This window comes from Centroberyx gerrardi, unplaced genomic scaffold, assembly GCF_048128805.1.
Source record: "Centroberyx gerrardi isolate f3 unplaced genomic scaffold, fCenGer3.hap1.cur.20231027 Scaffold_82, whole genome shotgun sequence".
Classification (NCBI taxonomy): domain Eukaryota; kingdom Metazoa; phylum Chordata; class Actinopteri; order Beryciformes; family Berycidae; genus Centroberyx; species Centroberyx gerrardi.
Window position 1 is genome coordinate 5,808 of NW_027605218.1, and position 19,338 is coordinate 25,145.

The 19,338-nt window shown below is 43.0% G+C and overlaps 1 protein-coding gene across 1 annotated transcript; it reads right to left on the reverse strand.

Moving 5' to 3' along the window:
• Positions 1-2,654: 2,654 nt before the first annotated feature.
• Positions 2,655-17,232, reverse strand: LOC144538276 (spectrin beta chain, non-erythrocytic 5-like). The gene is made up of 5 exons (XM_078282342.1): positions 17,119-17,232; positions 5,371-5,538; positions 4,757-4,873; positions 3,093-3,250; positions 2,655-2,928 (listed from the first exon to the last, which is right to left on the reverse strand). The coding sequence occupies exons 1-5, from the start codon at positions 17,230-17,232 to the stop codon at positions 2,655-2,657; spliced, it is 831 nt and encodes a 276-aa protein (XP_078138468.1).
• Between the last annotated feature and the right edge of the window lie 2,106 nt (positions 17,233-19,338).

Sequence of the window (19,338 nt, forward strand, 5' to 3'; positions counted from 1 at the left end):
TGAAAAACAGCATCCATGCTCAGTCAACTTTGCCTGCATAAATGATGACCCTTAGTATACAGATATGAAGTTAAATAGATTAATTCAGTCCCATCAAGTATACTGGTAGTGTAGTTTCAGTTACACTTCCAAGTATACTTTTATAAACTAAAAAGTGGGTCAACTTATAAGTACACTTACAGTTCCCCAAAGTCAGTATACGTTTTATACTTACAGTTTACTTTTTAAAATATACTCAAGTACACTACTTTTTCCTAAGGGAGTTACAGCTCTGAGACCAGGTACAACCAACACCTACGGTCCTCCACAATGTTTATAATAAGACACAAACTGAACTAGACTCTACAGACTGAACTCAGTTGAACTACCAAGGCATCTTTTCTCCAGGCTGAATAAACCAGACCGGAGCATCCATGCTGCCTCATCTCCTGGTTCATTGAGCAGGTTTCTCAGTGAATGGTTGCTGTCTTGTAGTTTGTGCCAACAGCAGCTGCTAGCCGACTGAATGTCTCTGCTGCTGCTGCTTCCGGCAACATCTCAGCGTCTCCACAGGTTTCTGATCTGATTAGCTTAGCTTAGCTTCTGTAGAGCCGCCCACACTGAAGCAGAGAGGATAGAAAGGGCAGGTCCTGGTGTACAGTGGTAATCTTCTTTGGTACAGCTACTAATGGTCTTGGGAGTGGGTGGACAGTGCAGACTGGGAGCTTTTGACAGAACTGTTACTGGATGTTCCTTTGGTAATGCGTTAGCTTTCTGAGTATTTTATTTTACTTTTATCAAAATTGAGTTATCCACATATTCATGATCTTTGAATTTTCATGATCTTTGAATTTTACTTTAGTGTACTTTGGTGTTTTTTGGGGGGTTAAATATTAAAAATAAAAAATAAAAATTCCTGCTGGTATGTCAAATCTGTACCCCACCTAGACAGAACCTTATAATCCCATGCTACAATTTGTGCCCATGATAATAATATGAAACTTTTTATGGCAGCCATCTCTGCTGTAGCCTACCAGCTGCATTGCAATTCAGAGTGTTGATTTGATGTGGGATGTCGGTTCTATCTGTTCTAGTTCTGTCTCCAGTCGCCTTCCCATCAGCCTTCTGTGTAATCCAACAGTAATCCACTCTCACTGACTGGGGCTTTAACACAGAGACCCGGGGGCGTCTCCACTGTGCTGAGACTGACACACTGGATTAGAGGGAGTCATGTAGGAGTGTCTTCCTGCGGATACTTCTTCTTCTTCTTCTTCTTCTTCTTCTTCTTCTTCTTCTTCTTCTTCTTCTTCTTCTTCTTCTTTTCCAGAAGACTCTATGCTTTTTGCCACATTGCCATCCTTAGTTCTTTCCACTTATTACATTTTGCGCTCTCATATTGTGAGCCTCACACCCGTAAATGTACATAAAGTCCAGTGCTGTCATGATGTGCTGTTCTTCTTCTTCTGGTGTTTTAGGGGGGGATTTTAAGCACAGAGCCAGAGACTGTTATTGCAGTTCCCAGTGTGGCCAGCAGAGGGCGGAACATTCCCAGGTTTTACAATAATGAACTGTGTGTGTGTGTGTGTGTGTGTGTGTGTGTGTGTGTCTTTAGCACCAGCATCACACCCATAAATGCTACCAAACACTGTGCTATTGACTTCTGTACCAACCATACTTTTACTTCTTTGTTACCGCTCACACAGTTACAGCTGTTTAGCTTGGTAGGGCAGTATAGTATAGTAGTACTACTGTTACCGTAAATACAAATACAAACTACACAGGTCATGATAGTACTAATACTATACTGTTAATACAAATACTTCCCCTACTTATCCTCTTCTGAATGGTCTGGCCCTGCTTCATCTTGTAGAAGTGGTAGTAGAGGGAGACGTATCATGATGAACTACTAACTGCTACTCCAGCTGTTACTAACGAGCTGTTACTAATTCCCAGTACTATTTCCATTCCCAGTACTTCTTCCATTCCCAGTACTATTTCCATTCCCAGTACTTCTTCCATTCCCAGTACTATTTCCACTCCCAGTACTACTACCATTCCCAGTTCTATTTCCATTCCCAGTACTACTACCATCCCCAGTACTACTTCCATTCCTAGTACTACTACCATTCCCAGTACTATTTCCATTCCCAGTACTATTTCCACTCCCAGTACTACTTCCATTCCCAGTACTTCTACCATTCCCAGTACTATTTCCATTCCCAGTACTTCTTCCATTCCCAGTACTATTTCCACTCCCAGTACTATTTCCATTCCCAGTACTATTTCCATTCCCAGTGCTTCTTCCATTCCCAGTACTACTACCATTCCCAGTACTTCTTCCATTCCCAGTACTATTTCCATTCCCAGTACTATTTCCATTCCCAGTGCTTCTTCCATTCCCAGTACTATTTCCATTCCCAGTACTTCTTCCATTCCCAGTACTATTTCCATTCCCAGTACTATTTCCATTCCCAGTACTTCTTCCATTCCCAGTACTATTTCCATTCCCAGTACTATTTCCATTCCCAGTACTTCTTCCATTCCCAGTACTATTTCCATTCCCAGTACTATTTCCATTCCCAGTGCTTCTTCCATTCCCAGTACTATTTCCATTCCCAGTACTATTTCCATTCCCAGTACTTCTTCCATTCCCAGTACTTCTTCCATTCCCAGTACTATTTCCATTCCCAGTACTTCTTCCATTCCCAGTACTGCAGTACCTTAGCGAGCCTCTTCTGGACGGTCTGGCCCTGCTTCATCTTGGAGAAGTAGTGGTAGTAGAGGGAGACGTAGGTCATGATGGACTTCTCGTCCGGCTGAGGAACCACCATGTCCTCCACCTCCAGCAGCTGCATGATGCCGAACTCTCGCTCCGCCACAGAGAAGGCGTGGCCGAGGTTACGCCTGGGGTCGTCGCCATGGAGACGCCGGTAGTCGAAAAGGTCGGGCCTGGGACGGAGAGAGAGGGAGAAAGGCATGGAGGAAGAGAAGAGAAGAGAAGAGAAGAGATGAGATTCTCTTATGATGGAGGCTGAATGTCTGTTCCCCGTTTGCATGGATGCATGAATAAGTGTGTGTGTGTGTGTGTGTGTGTGTGTGTGTGTGTGTGTTACCGGTGTGTGTGTATGAGGGCGTTGAAGGCCAGTCCGTCCCTCCAGCTCCTTGAGAAGTCCTGCACGTCGACGCCGTCGTATCCCGACGTTTTCCTCTGACACCAGATCAGCAGAGCCTCCTTGGCCGAACGACGAGCCACGCTGACTCCGCCCCCTGTCTGAGGAGGAGAGGAGAGGAGGAGAGGAGGAGAGGAGGAGAGGAGGAGAGGAGGAGAGGAGAGGAGAGGAGAGGAGAGGAGAGGAGAGGAGGTGAGGAGAGGAGAGGAGAGGAGAGGAGAGGAGAGGAGGAGAGGAGAGGAGGTGAGGAGAGGAGAGGAGAGGAGAGGAGAGGAGAGGAGGAGAGGAGAGGAGGTGAGGAGAGGAGAGGAGAGGAGGTGAGGAGAGGAGAGGAGAGGAGAGGAGAGGAGAGGAGGAGAGGAGAGGAGGTGAGGAGAGGAGAGGAGAGGAGAGGAGAGGAGGAGAGGAGAGGAGGTGAGGAGAGGAGAGGAGAGGAGGTGAGGAGAGGAGAGGAGAGGAGAGGAGAGGAGAGGAGAGGAGAGGAGAGGAGGAGAGGAGAGGAGAGGAGGTGAGGAGAGGAGAGGAGGAGAGGAGAGGAGAGGAGGAGAGGAGAGGAGGAGAGGAGAGGAGAGGAGAGGAGGAGAGGAGAGGAGAGGAGGAGAGGAGAAGAGAAGAGGTGAGGAGAGGAGAGGAGAGGAGGTGAGGAGAGGAGAGGAGGAGAGGAGAGGAGGAGAGGAGAGGAGAGGAGAGGAGGAGAGGAGAGGAGAGGAGAGGAGGAGAGGAGAAGAGGTGAGGAGAGGAGAGGAGAGGAGGTGAGGAGAGGAGAGGAGGTGAGGAGAGGAGAGGAGGAGAGGAGAGGAGAGGAGGAGAGGAGAGGAGAGGAGGAGAGGAGGAGAGGAGAGGAGAGGAGAGGAGAGGAGGAGAGGAGTGGAGAGGAGAGGAGGAGAAGAGAGGAGAGGAGAGGAGAGGAGAGGAGAGGAGAAACAATAGGAGAAAAGAGGAGAGGAGAGAGGATGAGAGGAGAGGAGAGGAGAGGAGAGGAGTAACAATAGGAGAAGAGAGGAGAGGAGAGGAGAGGAGAGGAGAAACGATAGGAGAAAAGAGGAGAGGAGAGAGGATGAGAGGAGAGGAGAGGAGAGGAGAGGAGAAACGATAGGAGAGGAGAGGAGAGGAGAAACGATAGGAGAAGAGAGGAGAGGAGAGGAGAGGAGAGGAGAGGAGAAGAGAGGAGAAACGATAGGAGAAGAGAGGAGAGGAGGAGAGGAGAGGAGAGGAGAAGAGAGGAGGAGAGGAGAGGAGAGGAGAGGAGAGGAGAAACGATAGGAGAAAAGAGGAGAGGAGAGAGGATGAGAGGAGAGGAGAGGAGAGGAGAGGAGTAACGATAGGAGAAGAGAGGAGAGGAGAGGAGAGGAGAGGAGAAACGATAGGAGAAAAGAGGAGAGGAGAGAGGATGAGAGGAGAGGAGAGGAGAGGAGTAACGATAGGAAATGGAAGGGAGGTAAAGGAAAGGGGAGGAGGAGGAAAGGAGAGGTGGAGAAGGAGGAGAGAACTTCATGTTGGAATCACTGTTGACCTGACAGGAGTTAACCACCAACCAAGAAAATAAGAAATCCTTTCCGTTGTGCCTCCCAGTCTTCCCACTAAAGGTTGTGGGTTTGATTCCCTACCTCCTCCAGGCTGATGGCTCCGATCTGGAACCTGAGGATGATGATCCACAGCAGACCCAGGATCAGCGTCCGGTCCCCGTCCACCACGTTCTCCGGACCAATCAGATCCACTCGAATCTGACGGGGGGAAGAAAATGATTGGTGAGTTGACTGTACACCGCTGCTGTGAACCCTGCAGATCTAGAGTGTGTCTAGATGTGATTAGCTTGATCACATCTGCTGCTCTGTATGTGGATTTGAAACATTTAACATTTAATGAGGTCAAAATGCATCTCTGACCACCTGCAGAGATGATTTAGACAACTGGATCTTCAACGCATCTTGGCTGCATTTGCACATTGATCGCTCCAATCCAATCAGCTCCATCCAAATATAATTCAATTACACGAAATATGTTAAATGCCAGTTGTAAATGGATCTTTTTCACAGAGATATTTGCCTCCTCTCAGCAGAAAGTTATCTTGGTCTTGAGGAAATTAATGACCTTGGTTTTGAGGACACTGGGTATAAAAGTAGAGATTTATTCGCTAACTGAGTGATTGTCTGAATGGTTGTATTGATTTGGTAAGCCTACAAGATCTATATATATACACAAGCTCTGGACAGAAAGTGACCTTGGTCTTGAGGAAGTTGATGGCGATGCTGTTGTTCTCCAGGCAGTGGACGCGCAGGGTGCGGCGGCTCGGGGGGGGCAGCGTCTCCCTGGAGATGAGCTCCAGCAGGCGGACCAGAGCCACGCCCGTCTTCAGCTCCGTGTAGACGTCGGTCAGAGCCGCGCTCTCCTGCGGGGGGGCGACACGCCTCTTTTACTCTGAGCCAATCACCGCTGTCCAGTCATGACCCAAACCCCGCCCCTCACCTGTGCCTTCCCTCAGCTCTAGCTCCGCCCCCCCGCCCCCAAATTCAGTCATTATACTCATTTTTGAACAACTGCTTTCTTATATCTGTTATTTCTCCAGTGAAATTTGAGTGAGCTCCAATTCAATTCAATACAACTTTATTTGATTTAAAGGATGCAATCCAAGGTACAAACTATCATTAAAAAGAAGACATTGAATACACATATCACATAACAAAAAGAGACAGGACAGATTAACACACACACACACACACACACGCAAACACACACACACACACACACTTCTCTTTTCCCATCTTATTTATTTGGTTTCCCCTCCTCCGCTCCTCTGAGGGAATTATATGTGAAGCTAAGCAGGCTTCCTTTAAAACAACATAACATATAGCTGGGAGTGGATACACACACACACACACACACACACACACACACACACACACACGGTTATGCACACGCCGCCCTATATACATTCCTGTTATGGGAGTGGTGTCCATATGTTACTGTCATCTGACTGGTATAAACTGACCTTAAAGACATTTTATACAGCGTTTAGTTTCATTCTTTCATTGTCACTCTTGCTTTTTATTCTTATGTATACTGAACAAAAATATAAACTCAACATGCAGCTATTTTACTTGGAATATTTTACTTAGTTACAGTATATATTGGCAGACGGGATGTAAACAAATTTGTGCACAGGATTTTAGAGAAATAAGCTTTTTGTGGAAAACATATGGGATATTTTATTTTAGCTTATGAAACATGGGGTCAAATCTTTACATGTTGCATTTGTCTGTTTGTTCAGTATATATTTAAAACTTTGGAGAAAAGGTTTCAGTCAGTATACATGTGTGTAAAAGCCACAATCCACTAGAGGGCGATCTGTGCTGGGATTATGGAGACTTCAGAGCTGAAACTCATAATCACAGTCAAGAACAAGGGTGAAGTAACTAATTACATTTACTCACATTACTGTTATTGAGTAGCTTCTTTCTGCACTTTATTTTGTCATTTCTAATGTTTCCAGTGAAAAGAATCTAGTTTTGATCTTAAAGAACACTGTATGGAGGATTATTGCTTAATTCAGGATTACATACTGTACTGTACTGTTCTGTACTGTACTGTACTGTACTGTACTGTTCTGTACTGTACTGTACTGTACTGTTCTGTACTGTAATACTGCAGTAATCCCCTAGAGGGCGCTCTTTACTGTGATTATGAGGAGGATGGAGCTGCAACAGAACCAGTGGATGTGTTTGTTCCTGTTTCTGCTGAAGTATAATTTAGATTTTTCAGCACCTGGGAGAAAAAATAAACTATTTCAGGTTGAAAAATTAGATCTTGGATTACAAAAAGTTTAGATTTTGCTAAGATTTCCTCCAACAGGCAACTTGTGTGAGTTTCTCCTCAGGACTAGAACACCTTGTATAAGAAACTCCCGTCTGAAACTCTCTACACTAAAAAAAAAATAAAATAAAATAAAAAACAAATAAAAAAAAAAAACCTGCAGCCTCATTCGATTTGGAAATAGCAGCGGTCAAGTCTAGTTTCTGATGCGATGCTTATAGAGAACTTCGAAAAAATGTTATGTACTCAAATGCAGCAAATTGTAATGCTTCAGTCAAAACACACTGAAAATAAAAATTTTAATTACTAACTTTAAAAAATACTCAAAAGGTACAAGCACACCAAAAAGCTGCTAAATTACATTATTCTACGAACCAGTAATCCCTTAAAATAACCTTACATTTACATTAATTCACCCCTTACTTCATGAAAAATCCCCTTAAAATGAATTAAGGGAGTTATTAATAGAGGAGACCCCATCAAAACCTTGTTAAACATCCCTTAAAAAATTGTAAAATTCTGGGAGACAGGAACTGTCCATGAATAACTCATTAATAACCTGTAAACCTGCACAAAAGGCATGGAAAATCCCTTAATTTCTAGTGTCTCTGTGAATCAACCCATGAATAAATCCCTTATAAACCCATGATACTAACCTTACTTTTTATAGCTGTTATTTTTAACATTTCAAGGATAAAATTAAGGGGTTTGGTTTCAAGAAGGATTGTAATTTGTTATTTCCACCCTTTAAAGTTTTTTTCTTGACAGAAAATGTTCTCAGCATTGGGAGTCGGCAGGAAGTTCGATCTGAAAAGACAAATTTCACCTAAATCACCTCTCAAGTCGACTCCTGCTTCCCCGGTCTGTTGCATAACTCTGCTGAGGAAATCCTCCAACACACCCAAACCCCTTAATTGTATCCCTGAAATGTCCTTAATTTCTCATTACATAAACATTAATTATCTATTAAAACTAACAGCTTTCAAAAAGTAAGGTTAGTAACATGGTTTATAAGAGATTTATTCATGGGTTGGTTCACAGAGACACTAGTATTTAAGGGATTTTTCAGGCCTTTTGTGCAGGTTTACAGGTTATTAAGTGGAAATTAATGGGCAGTTCATGTCTCCCTGAATTTGACATTAAATTAGAAACCAAGAAGTCAAGATTAAGGGGAGTTTACAGAGGTTTTGATGGGGTCTCCTCCATTAATAACTCCCTTAACTCATTTTAAGGGGATTTTGCATGAATTAAGGGTGAATTAATGTAAATTAATGAAAATGTAAGGTTATTTTAAGGGTCTACTGGCTCGTAGAGGAGAGACAGAGTGAACAGAAAAAACACTTCCTCACATCATGAAGTTTTAGTAATATTGTGGTTGAAAACAAATATTGTTTCATGGCAACAAGCAACAAATCAGCAGCTTGTTTTGGGGTCAGTCAGTTATCTGATAAAGCCAAAACACCCTGGAGGACGTTCTTTACTGGGATTGTGGGTAATTTGGTGATGCGTTTGGGTACGAGGCACTCTCCATAATCCCAGTAACTTTTATACAACAGTTGGAAAAAGTAGTCACACTCTATCCTCCATGTGTTTTATATTTAATAAGCCAACGATTCGACAACACAAGTCTTCATCAGGTCAAAATGTATCAAGGCAGAAGTGTGCAACTGCTTTTCTCCCACTTGTTGTCGCCCTGCTGCAGCCTCAGCACCTCAATCCTGTGATACAGCAGTTAGCAGCATGTGTAGCCTACTGTCTGAAAAGTTCATCCTGTATATGAAAACAAGATTGTTAACCAGCTGCCTGTTTACCACATGGATTGGATTTTCTGACCACTAGAGGGCGACAGAAACCACAACACATTTGTAACTAAACCACAGCAAAGCTGCTGGACTACGGAGGCCCCAAAGGACAAACCTCATGAAATGCTAACAGCTAAGCTAACCGTACCTACAGAGTGTCACTGGTTACCAGTCTCACTTTGACACATGTTTCTCCTGCTGAAGGTCACATGACCCACAATGACAAGTGAAGAGGCAGGTAACAAGTTTACTAGTTTAACAACTTTACTAGATTGACAAATTTACTAGTTTAACAAGTTTACTAGATGAACAAGTTTACTAGTTTAACAATTTTACTAGATTGACAAATTTACTAGTTTATCAAGTTTACTGGTTTAACAAATTTACTAGATTAACATTTTTACTAGTTTAACAAGTTTACTAGATGAACAAGTTTACTAGTTTAACAAGTTTACTAGATGAACAAGTTTACTAGTTTAACAATTTTACTAGATTGACAAATTTACTAGTTTATCAAGTTTACTGGTTTAACAAATTTACTAGATTAACATTTTTACTAGTTTAACAAGTTTACTAGATGAACAAGTTTACTCGATTAACAAGTTTACTAGTTTACTCGTTTAACAAATGAACTAGTTTAGCAAGTTTAACACATTTACCAGTTTAACAGGTTTATTAGTTTAACAAGTTTATCAGTTTAGCAAGTTTAACACGTTTACCAGCTTAACAAGTTTATTAGTTTAACAAGTTTACCAGTTTAGCAAGTTTAACACGTTTACCAGCTTAACAAGTTTATTAGTTTAACAAGTTTACCAGTTTAGCAAGTTTAACACGTTTACCAGCTTAACAAGTTTATTAGTTTAACAAGTTTACCAGTTTAGCAAGGTTACTCAGTTTTTTCAGGAATGGGAGGGGCTGAGCGCCGCTTTTAAACAGCGAGGGAAGAGCCAAGCTAGTTTTAAAAAAATGAAATGCGGGTTTGACAAAAAGCTTCAGAAAAGAGGTGAAAACAGCAACACAGCTGCTGTGGGGATATTAGTTTATATCATTATGACTCAGTGAAATCTCCACGTAGCACACATTAGCTTCAGGATCAGTTACAGGGTCTGAAATCGCTTAGTGCAGGTTTCATTTTATCCCTGAAATGTCCTTAATTTTTCATGACATAAACATTAATTATCCATTAAAAATAACACAGCTTTAAAAAAGTATGGTTAATATCATGGGTTTTAAGGGATTTATTCATGGGTTGGTTCGTGGAGACAATGGAAAATAAGGGATTTTTCATGCCTTTTGTGCAGTTTTACAGGTTATTAATGAGTTATTAAGGGAAAGTTCCTGTCTCCCTGAATTTTTCATTTTATTATAAAGTAAGCAGTGAAATATTAAGGGGAGTGTAAGGAGGTTTTGATGGGGTCTCCTCCATTAATAACTCCCTTAACTCATTTGAAGGGGATTTTGCATCAATTAAGGGGTGAATTAATGTAAATGTAAGGTTATTTTAAGAGAGACGTGTCATTGAGAATCAGATTGGCTGAAACTGAACACATGTTCTGTTCTATGTGACTCTGTTCTGTTCCGTCAGTCAGGCGAAGTGATGAACTCTGGGTAACGAGGTTATCTCCATGGCGACAGGAAATCAAACCAAGGTAATTCTATAAAAGGGAGTTTAGATAGTCCAGCTTCCTGTGCGCTGATGGGAACACACACACACACACACACACACACACACACACACACACACACACACATTATTTTCTCTCTCTCTCTCTCTCTCTCTCTCTTCCAGTAATCTTCTGGCTCAGCTCCATATTGATTTATTGATCATCAGCAGCTAACCAGAAAGCACTCAGAGAAAAAACCTCCAACTTGTTGTTGCACTCGAACACATCAGATCATTCCCATCACTTCAGTTTGAAGTTAAATTGATTACTGAAAACATTCGCTTAGGATTTGGAATCAAGTCTCTTTCTCTGTTAGTTTCATAGTTATTGCTAAAAAACAATACTTGTCTAATGGCGGAAATCCCAGATCTGGATCACCACCAAAATCTAATCAATGTCTCCTCGACCCAAAGCCGATCTGTCCACCAAGTGTCATGGAAATCCGTTCAGACATTTTTGAGATTTCCTGCTGACAGACAGAGGAACAGACTGACAGGATGAAAACAAAACAAAGGAAAACATGATTTTGTTTGACTGAGGATCCACTAATTCACTGTCATCTTTCAAATCACTCTTTAAGACTTTAAGCTCTTATGTAACATCTTTAATTTCACCAACTTTTAGCAATGTATCTTTTGTTTCTGTCTCTCTGCAGCGTTCGTATGAGTCAAGCTTTTCCTGTTGTTTGACTATTTTCCGTTCTTCCGAGGTTTCGTCCATTCTTGACCTTTTGGTTCTTGATATTTTTATTCTTGGTTCATTTGGAACATCTATTAATATGAGAGTTAGCAGAGGTGTGACCAAGTCAACTTTTCTCGAGTCCCAAGTCAAGTCTCAAGTCTAAATGTAGAACAGCAAGTAAAGTCAGAACAAATCAAGAGTCCAGTATCAATTTAATATCTTAAAGAAAACTAAATATCTAGGACTTTTCAATGCAATATGGTTTTAATAGGATAAAAACTTGGTAAGAGCATCATGAGTTTGATTTCTATAATCAGTTTCAACTTCAATAAATTCAATCATTCCATACAAATTCAGAAAACAGAATTTAAATTCAGTCGTCCGCTGGAACAAATCTCATCACTTTCAATCTAAGTCATTTACACAAACACAAGATCTCAAGTCAAGACTTTAGAAACCTTTTCAAGTCATCAAAGTACAAGTCAGAGTCAAGTCCCAAGTCACCAGAACCCAAGTCAAGTCAAGAAGAAGAAATATCTTCAGTTTTATTCATATTATCATCGACTTCACCTCTTGGATGTGAGAGGAAAAGCAGAGACGCAACGTTGAGATCAGCGCTCAGTGGGTTCGATCAGACTTAAACCAAGTTTGTTCAACTTTGTCCGGGTCAACACTCCGCTTACCCAGAAGGCAGTGGGGTTTCCATCTGACTCATACGCACTCTTTGTCAGGAGCCTCCACATCTGCAGAGAAAACAGCTCAACACTTTGCTGCAGCGGATCTGTGTGGATGAACTGAACAATTTGACCTCCAGGCTGAACAAACACATCAGACTGCAACTTCTCCCCTCAACAAAGATCATCACTGTTTAAGAGGATGAATCACTCCATCATAAATAAAACCCTCCCACTTTCCGGTCTACAAAAGTGGGGTAAACCCTCATGTGCTCTTCACTCTTCTCCTGCAGATTTAAAGTCACAAAGAAGCAGCAGAGCCTCTCACTTCCTTAATGTGATGTATTTCCTGTTGAAACAGGATGTTGGGGGCGGGACATAACGCAGGGAGGGATCAATCAAAAGTCTAAACCAATGGGAGATCAGATATAGGGTTTTATAGATAGGGAGAGAAAGGCAGTTTGATTTGATGGGAGTGGCGGAGGGGCGGGACTGTTCAAAAATCTGAGATGTTTTATTGGTTGTTGGAGTTTTTATTCCCGCCTCCTGGTACACGATGATGTCACCACTAAAGATACACTGTTTTCCAGGAAGTAAAAGTAATGAGATTTCAGTTCATGGGGACTTTACCTGAGAGAATTAAGGCAGCTGATCGGATAGAGATCACATTCAAATAAACGGATTAATTAGCTCTATATGTCATCGCCACAGATGCATCATGGGACTGGACAGACTATACTTCCTGTCACGCTTCACGACGATGTTTGCGGTTCACAGAAACAGCGTCAGAGTGAGCGCTCTGTGTTTTCCGCCCCTCTCTGCGCTGCTCTCCAGCTGCCAGCCTGCAGCATCAGGCCCAAACCCCAGAGGAATGCTGGGAATGAAGATTCAAACCAGCTGGCAGCCACTTACCAAGGAAGAACAACATTTTATTACTTTTTAATAACATCAGTTTTCATCTGCAGAGCAACATTTGCGGACTGAGATGTCATCACAGTCTCATCATCTCAAATTAGACAGCGCTGAGGTTCAGAAAACTGGCATTTTTCTGTATTATTTTAACATTCCTAAAGTATCTGGGGGCTGAACGCTGATAAGAGACTGGTGTGAGGGCGAGGTTACCACAGGGTGTGTGTGTGTGTGTGTGTGTGTGTGTGTGTCCGAACTTCACTTGTTGGCTCACCTGCTGACGGCTGGTAAACTGAAAAAAATGTACCTGCCAAGAATAATTTTTACCGGCCAAAATAATAAATACATACTAAACTGAATTATGCAGCGCTGCCTGTTTTCATGTATGGAATCAGGGTCTGTGTTGATTTAAAACTTCACTCACTTAGAAAATTGATTCATTTTGCAGTTCAAGTACAACAGAATTATAATTACAGAATCTACAAATGACAAAAGGTTCAGGTTAGCATTTTGAAGCACAGACACACACTGTGCAGCGAGTTATTATCTGTGAATGTTTACATTTTGATATTAATGCTCAAGTTACATTAGACCAGTTTGTCTGTTATAGGAAGCTGAAGCAGAAGTGCAGGCCGGTTGACTAGCGGCTAAGTGGCTAACATTATTTCCCATTGAAGTAGCCTAGTATATTGTATGTAGTTTGTCTTCTGCTATTAAACAAAGTAAACAGAGCTGAGAGCTGCAATTATTTTTTTAATGCCGTTATCTCGAGATCTGCATGTTCTATTGACCAATTGTATGTGCAGTTGTTTAGTGTCATAAGGGTTTTATCTTTTTCCTGTACAAGGGAAGACTTAGCCTCCCTTCATCTCTATTTTCTGTGTAGAGGACCTGTTTTTTGAAATTATTACAATTTGTGAGATATGTGCAGAGACATTTAACCTTATTCTTCTATTCTTATATTGCATTTTTCTTGATATTTATTATTTTTTCCTAAGTGTTATGTCTATGCTGTGGATTGTGTATTCCTGGAGTTATCCGTACTGAGTGGGGGAACCTGGTACGTTGATTTATCTTTGATAGTGACTCTTTGATCAGGTATTTTTCACATTGATTGTATAATTAATTGAACTGTATGCATGTATTTAAGTGCCACTTCCGCTTGGAGCAACACAACGCTGATGATGGCTTATTGCTGAAACGCGTCCGTCGTTTGTGCTCTATAGCTGCCCTTTCAAATATATGATAAAAGGACATTAAGAGTGCTGGCTTTTCTTTCTTCATGTATTAATCTTTGGCCGTGCACCTAAGGAGGATTTTCTTGACCGAGTTGTGCTCGCATTTGGCGGAGTTTGGACAGTTGTTAAGATGCCATCTACGCATGCTGGCATGGCACTCCTGATCTCTGATAAACATTATAAGAGGAAACGACATTTTGTTTTCTCGTGATAACGGGTTGATTATCTCGTTTTCTCGAGATAACGAGATAATTAACTCGTGATCTCGAGATAACGGCATAAAAAAAAATAATTGGAAGCACGGCCGTTCTCGGCTTCCGTAGATTCTCCTCTCTCTCTACGCAGCAGAAGATTTTAGACGAACGTGCAGTAACCTCCATCCTGACTGATTTATCTGCCAAAAGCAAGTTTTAACGGCATTTAGCGCTCGCTGGCTGGTCATTTCGGACCCTGTGTGTGTGTGTGTGTGTGTGTGTGTGTGTGTGTGTGTGTGTGCATGCTTTCAGAGAGAGAAAGAGTGTGTGAGTGACCGAGTGTCCCCCCAGCTGACTATTATTGAATATTATTGGTTATCAGGCAGGAACGAGTCTGACAGAACGATAACAGATAACAGGAAGTAGAAACATGATGTCATCACAGCAGAGCGCAGACGAACCCAAACAAAGCCGCTATCGCATGAAAAGCCGCAAAGTTACGTTTCAAGGAACTGAGAAAATCATTCCCACTGCCGCTCATGTCTTTTTGAAACGGTACAGAGGGTTTTGAGCGGGAGACTTGGATCCTCAAAGATCTTCGATTCGGGTAAAAAATATGAAAAATACCAGAAGCAGTCAACAAAATTCCTGGATTATCTACCGGTCCTGCGGTCCGGCACTGAGCCGTCGGTCTAGTCACCGAGGCCCTGATAATTCCCCAATACTTCCTTATAGAGAGTTCAGTAATTAATGAATAAATGTTTCTTGTTGGCGGACAGCAGCGGACTGAAGTGCAGAACGCTCTGCACCGCGGTTGTGTATTTATTTAAAAGTAGATTAAGTCGATGAAACATGTACTGACTTTGTCCTGTATCATTTCTACTGGCAGGATGTCACTCATTTCAAAGACAAAATGAATGGTAAACAGGAAAATAGATCAAGATCGGAGCTGAAAGTCTCCACCGTTCCGGTCTGTGTGATCCGGATCAGACACAGAACCAGCCAGGAAACTCAGGCTGGAGAAACATCACCGAGCTCCAAAAATGCTGTTCCACAAAGCTAGAACTGAATCGATAAAGTGGTAAAAACAAAAAAAAATGTACTATACTTTGACTTTACCATGACAAAGCAGGTTCATGGAAGTGTGAAAGTGTGAATCTGTATGAAAGCAGCAGGGTGGAGCTGGAAGCAGTAATGTGCTTCGTCAACTCTCCTGAGGAAAGGAAGGTTACAGTAGTGATGATGCAGCTTGGTTCAACACTAAACAGCTGACAGCCAGCATGGAAAACTACAGCAGACACACACACACACACACACACACACACACACACACACACACACACAGGAACAAAGACAAAGCCTGTTTTCACAACAAGATGGTTGCATGGAAACACTGTGGGTGGCTTTCTGCTTTAGGCTCCATCCTAAAGAGATCTGAACAGTCATCCACAAACATCTGATATGAGCAGAAACTCAGATTTTTGAACTGATCTCCCATTGGTTTACACTTTTGATTGATCCCTGCCTACGTTATGTCCCGCCCCAACATCCTGTTTCTACAGGAAATACATCACATTAAGGAAGTGAGATGCTCTCAAAATGCTGTTTCAATGGGACTTTAAAACTGAAGGAGAAGAGTGCATGTGTCCTCCTCCTCTCCTCTCCTGTCCTCTCCTCCTCTTTCCTCTCCTCTCCTCCTCTCCTCCTCTCCTCTCCTCTCCTCCTCTTTCCTCTCCTCTCCTGTCCTCTCCTCCTCTTTCCTCTCCTCTCCTCTCCTGTCCTCTCCTCCTCTTTCCTCTCCTCTCCTCCTCTCCTCTTCTCACTCTCCTGTCCTCTCCTCCTCTTTCCTCTCCTCTCCTGTCCCCTCCTCCTCTTTCCTCTCCTCTCCTGTCCTCTCCTCCTCTTTCCTCTCCTCTCCTGTCCCCTCCTCCTCTTTCCTCTCCTCTCCTCCTCTCCTCTTCTCACTCTCCTGTCCCCTCCTCCTCTTTCCTCTCCTCTCCTGTCCTCTCCTCCTCTTTCCTCTCCTCTCCTGTCCCCTCCTCCTCTTTCCTCTCCTCTCCTCCTCTCCTCTTCTCACTCTCCTGTCCTCTCCTCCTCTTTCCTCTCCTCTCCTGTCCTCTCTTCCTCTTTCCTCTCCTCTCCTGTCCTCTCTTCCTCTTTCCTCTCCTCTCCTCCTCTCCTCTTCTCACTCTCCTGTCCTCTCCTCCTCTTTCCTCTCCTCTCCTCCTCTCCTCTTCTCACTCTCCTGTCCTCTCCTCCTCTTTCCTCTCCTCTCCTGTCCCCTCCTCCTCTTTCCTCTCCTCTCCTCCTCTCCTCTTCTCACTCTCCTGTCCTCTCCTCCTCTTTCCTCTCCTCTCCTGTCCCCTCCTCCTCTTTCCTCGCCTCTCCTCTCCTCTCCTCTCCTCTTCTCACTCTCCTCTCCTCTCCTCCTCTTTCCTCTCCTCTCCTGTCCCCTCCTCCTCTTTCCTCTCCTCTCCTCCTCTCCTCTTCTCACTCTCCTGTCCCCTCCTCCTCTTTCCTCTCCTCTCCTCCTCTCCTCTTCTCACTCTCCTGTCCCCTCCTCCTCTTTCCTCTCCTCTCCTCCTCTCCTCTTCTCACTCTCCTGTCCTCTCCTCCTCTTTCCTCTCCTCTCCTGTCCCCTCCTCCTCTTTCCTCTCCTCTCCTCCTCTTTCCTCTCCTCTCCTGTCCCCTCCTCCTCTTTCCTCTCCTCTCCTCCTCTTTCCTCTCCTCTCCTGTCCTCTCCTCCTCTTTCCTCTCCTCTCCTCCTCTCCTCTTCTCACTCTCCTCTCCTCTCCTCCTCTTTCCTCTCCTCTCCTGTCCCCTCCTCCTCTTTCCTCTCCTCTCCTCCTCTCCTCTTCTCACTCTCCTGTCCTCTCCTCCTCTTTCCTCTCCTCTCCTCCTCTCCTCTTCTCACTCTCCTCTCCTCCTCTCCTCTTCTCACTCTCCTCTCCTCTCCTCCTCTTCTCACTCTCCTCTCCTCTCCTCCTCCTCTCTCACCCCGTTCTTGGAGAAGACGCTGTTCATCCACTTGGTGTAGGTTTTCTTCTGGACGGTCATCCTCTGCTCCTGCAGCTCTCGGACTCGCCCCGCCCCATCCTCCTCTCCCTCCATCCTGATTGGCTGGAGCGGCTCAGCTGGAGACAGACAACATTTCAAAGATTGTTAAAAACGGCGATTCTCTTTTTTTTTCTCCGCCTCCTGTCAGTCAAGAATATATTAAGTAGAAATGTATGAATGAAAAGGATGGAAAACATAAGGTTGTACAGAATAACAGCAGTGGAACATGCTGAGACAAAGAAAAAAATAATTAAAATATGTACAGTATGAAAAGCTATGAAAATATACTAAACAATTAAATATATGCAGGATGAAATAAGTGAAAAATCCTAAAAAAAATATCACGATATAGGCTGATACAACTTATACAAATGAGAATGAGTAACGGAATATGAAGAAAACAAATATGTGAATAAACAGCATGAAGTACAAAATGCAGCCTACATATTGACAATGCAGCTGTAATGCTCTTTAACTGAACTTTGACCCCACATGATGACGTCTGTTTTCCCATTTTCAGCTAGTTTAGTTTTGCCTGTTAGACATTTCAACAGTCATTTGCAATATAGAATCCGTGTTTGGTTTTCTCAGAGGAAATGTTTGAAACGCTCTGATGAAGAGTTTCCATTTCCAAACCAGACTTTTTGTTTCCAGAACTGGCTGATCCGAGTTCAGTTTCACACCGAGTCAATAGTTAACAGTGAGGATGTGATGAACGTCTTTATTCTTTATGCTGACAGCAGCGTTTCTCTGCTGTAAAAATACCTGACATCTCATAATCCTCATAGTCAGGGCTTTTATATATATACTGTATATCATCCTGTCCTGGAGTGTGTGTTTGTATGTGTATGTGTGTGTGTGTGTGTGTGTGTGTATGTGTGTGTGTGTGTGTGTGTGTGTTCTTCTCAGGACTATTATTCCTTGATCTTTGATTCCTTGGAGCGATTCCAAGGCGCTGACATGCAGCTAAAACTGTGGTTCAAGTGAAACAGGTGATTTTCCACAGCGTTCCCAAATCAGTTTCACTCTAATAACACCCGCCATTTAGTCGACACATTTATGCAAATCACCTTAAAGTCCCACACAGTTAGAACTTAAATGGATAGAACGGTTCTTCCACTGTTTGTCATGGTCATTTGGCTACAACACAAGTCTGGACATTAAGGTGTAAAGTCTGTCTCACTGTGAGAACTGAGCAGATGAGTCTGTCAGCAAACTGTCAGAACTCAACTGGAAGCTAACGTTAGCGACGAGGCTAACGTAGCTTCATCACAGACTGTACTTCTCTCTCTAGCTCTTCTAGTCAACATTAGCATGTTAGCAATCCATGGCAGCAAGGAGACAGAGAAGCTGCTTTGGTTCTTGCTGTAAAACCTCTCAGCTCAGTGACTCGCTGTGAGTCTCTTTATACAGAAGCTAGTCCGACGGGTCACAGCAAGATGGCCGCCGCTCCGAGCGTCCAGGAACGCTGATTTGAATGAGGATGACCGATCTATCTGTTCAGGTTCTGTGCAGTAGAACCTCAAACCCTGCCAGTGTTGGAGTACAGGATCACTAACCAACTGGTTTCTCCAAATCAGTTTCACTCTAATCAACTGCCGATTAAGTCGATTTAAACATGAGACCGAATCTTCACTCTGTGGTACAGCCTGGTTTCTTAAGCTATGAACTGGGACCCAAAATGAGTCACAGGTCTGTTTTGGGGAGGGGGTTCGTTAAGGCAGAGTTCACATGGGACGTTTAGCATCCATCACATTCACAGACCAGTTTCTGTTGAAACCAGCTAGGCTGCGTTCTTGTGGGCGGGGCTCCAAACCTTTTGATTGGCTGATGAAGTTCATTAAAGTTCTTCCATCAACACAGGTCTCACTGATGGGATTGTCTGTTTTTTGACGCATTACAAATGTTCTTTGTTGTAATGAACCTGGGAGACTGTGTTCATTAAATCTGGCTCCTTGGATGTTGTTAGACTTTACAAAGACCAACTTTAACTCTCTTTGCCAATACTTTCCCAATATGGTACTTTAGCTAGCTGTACAACACTTATGCTTTATGAAGACAAATTCAGCTCTCTGTAACAATACTTAAACTTTAAAAAGACCAACTTTAGCTCTCTGTAACAATACTTAAACTTTAAAAAGACCAACTTTATCTCTCTGG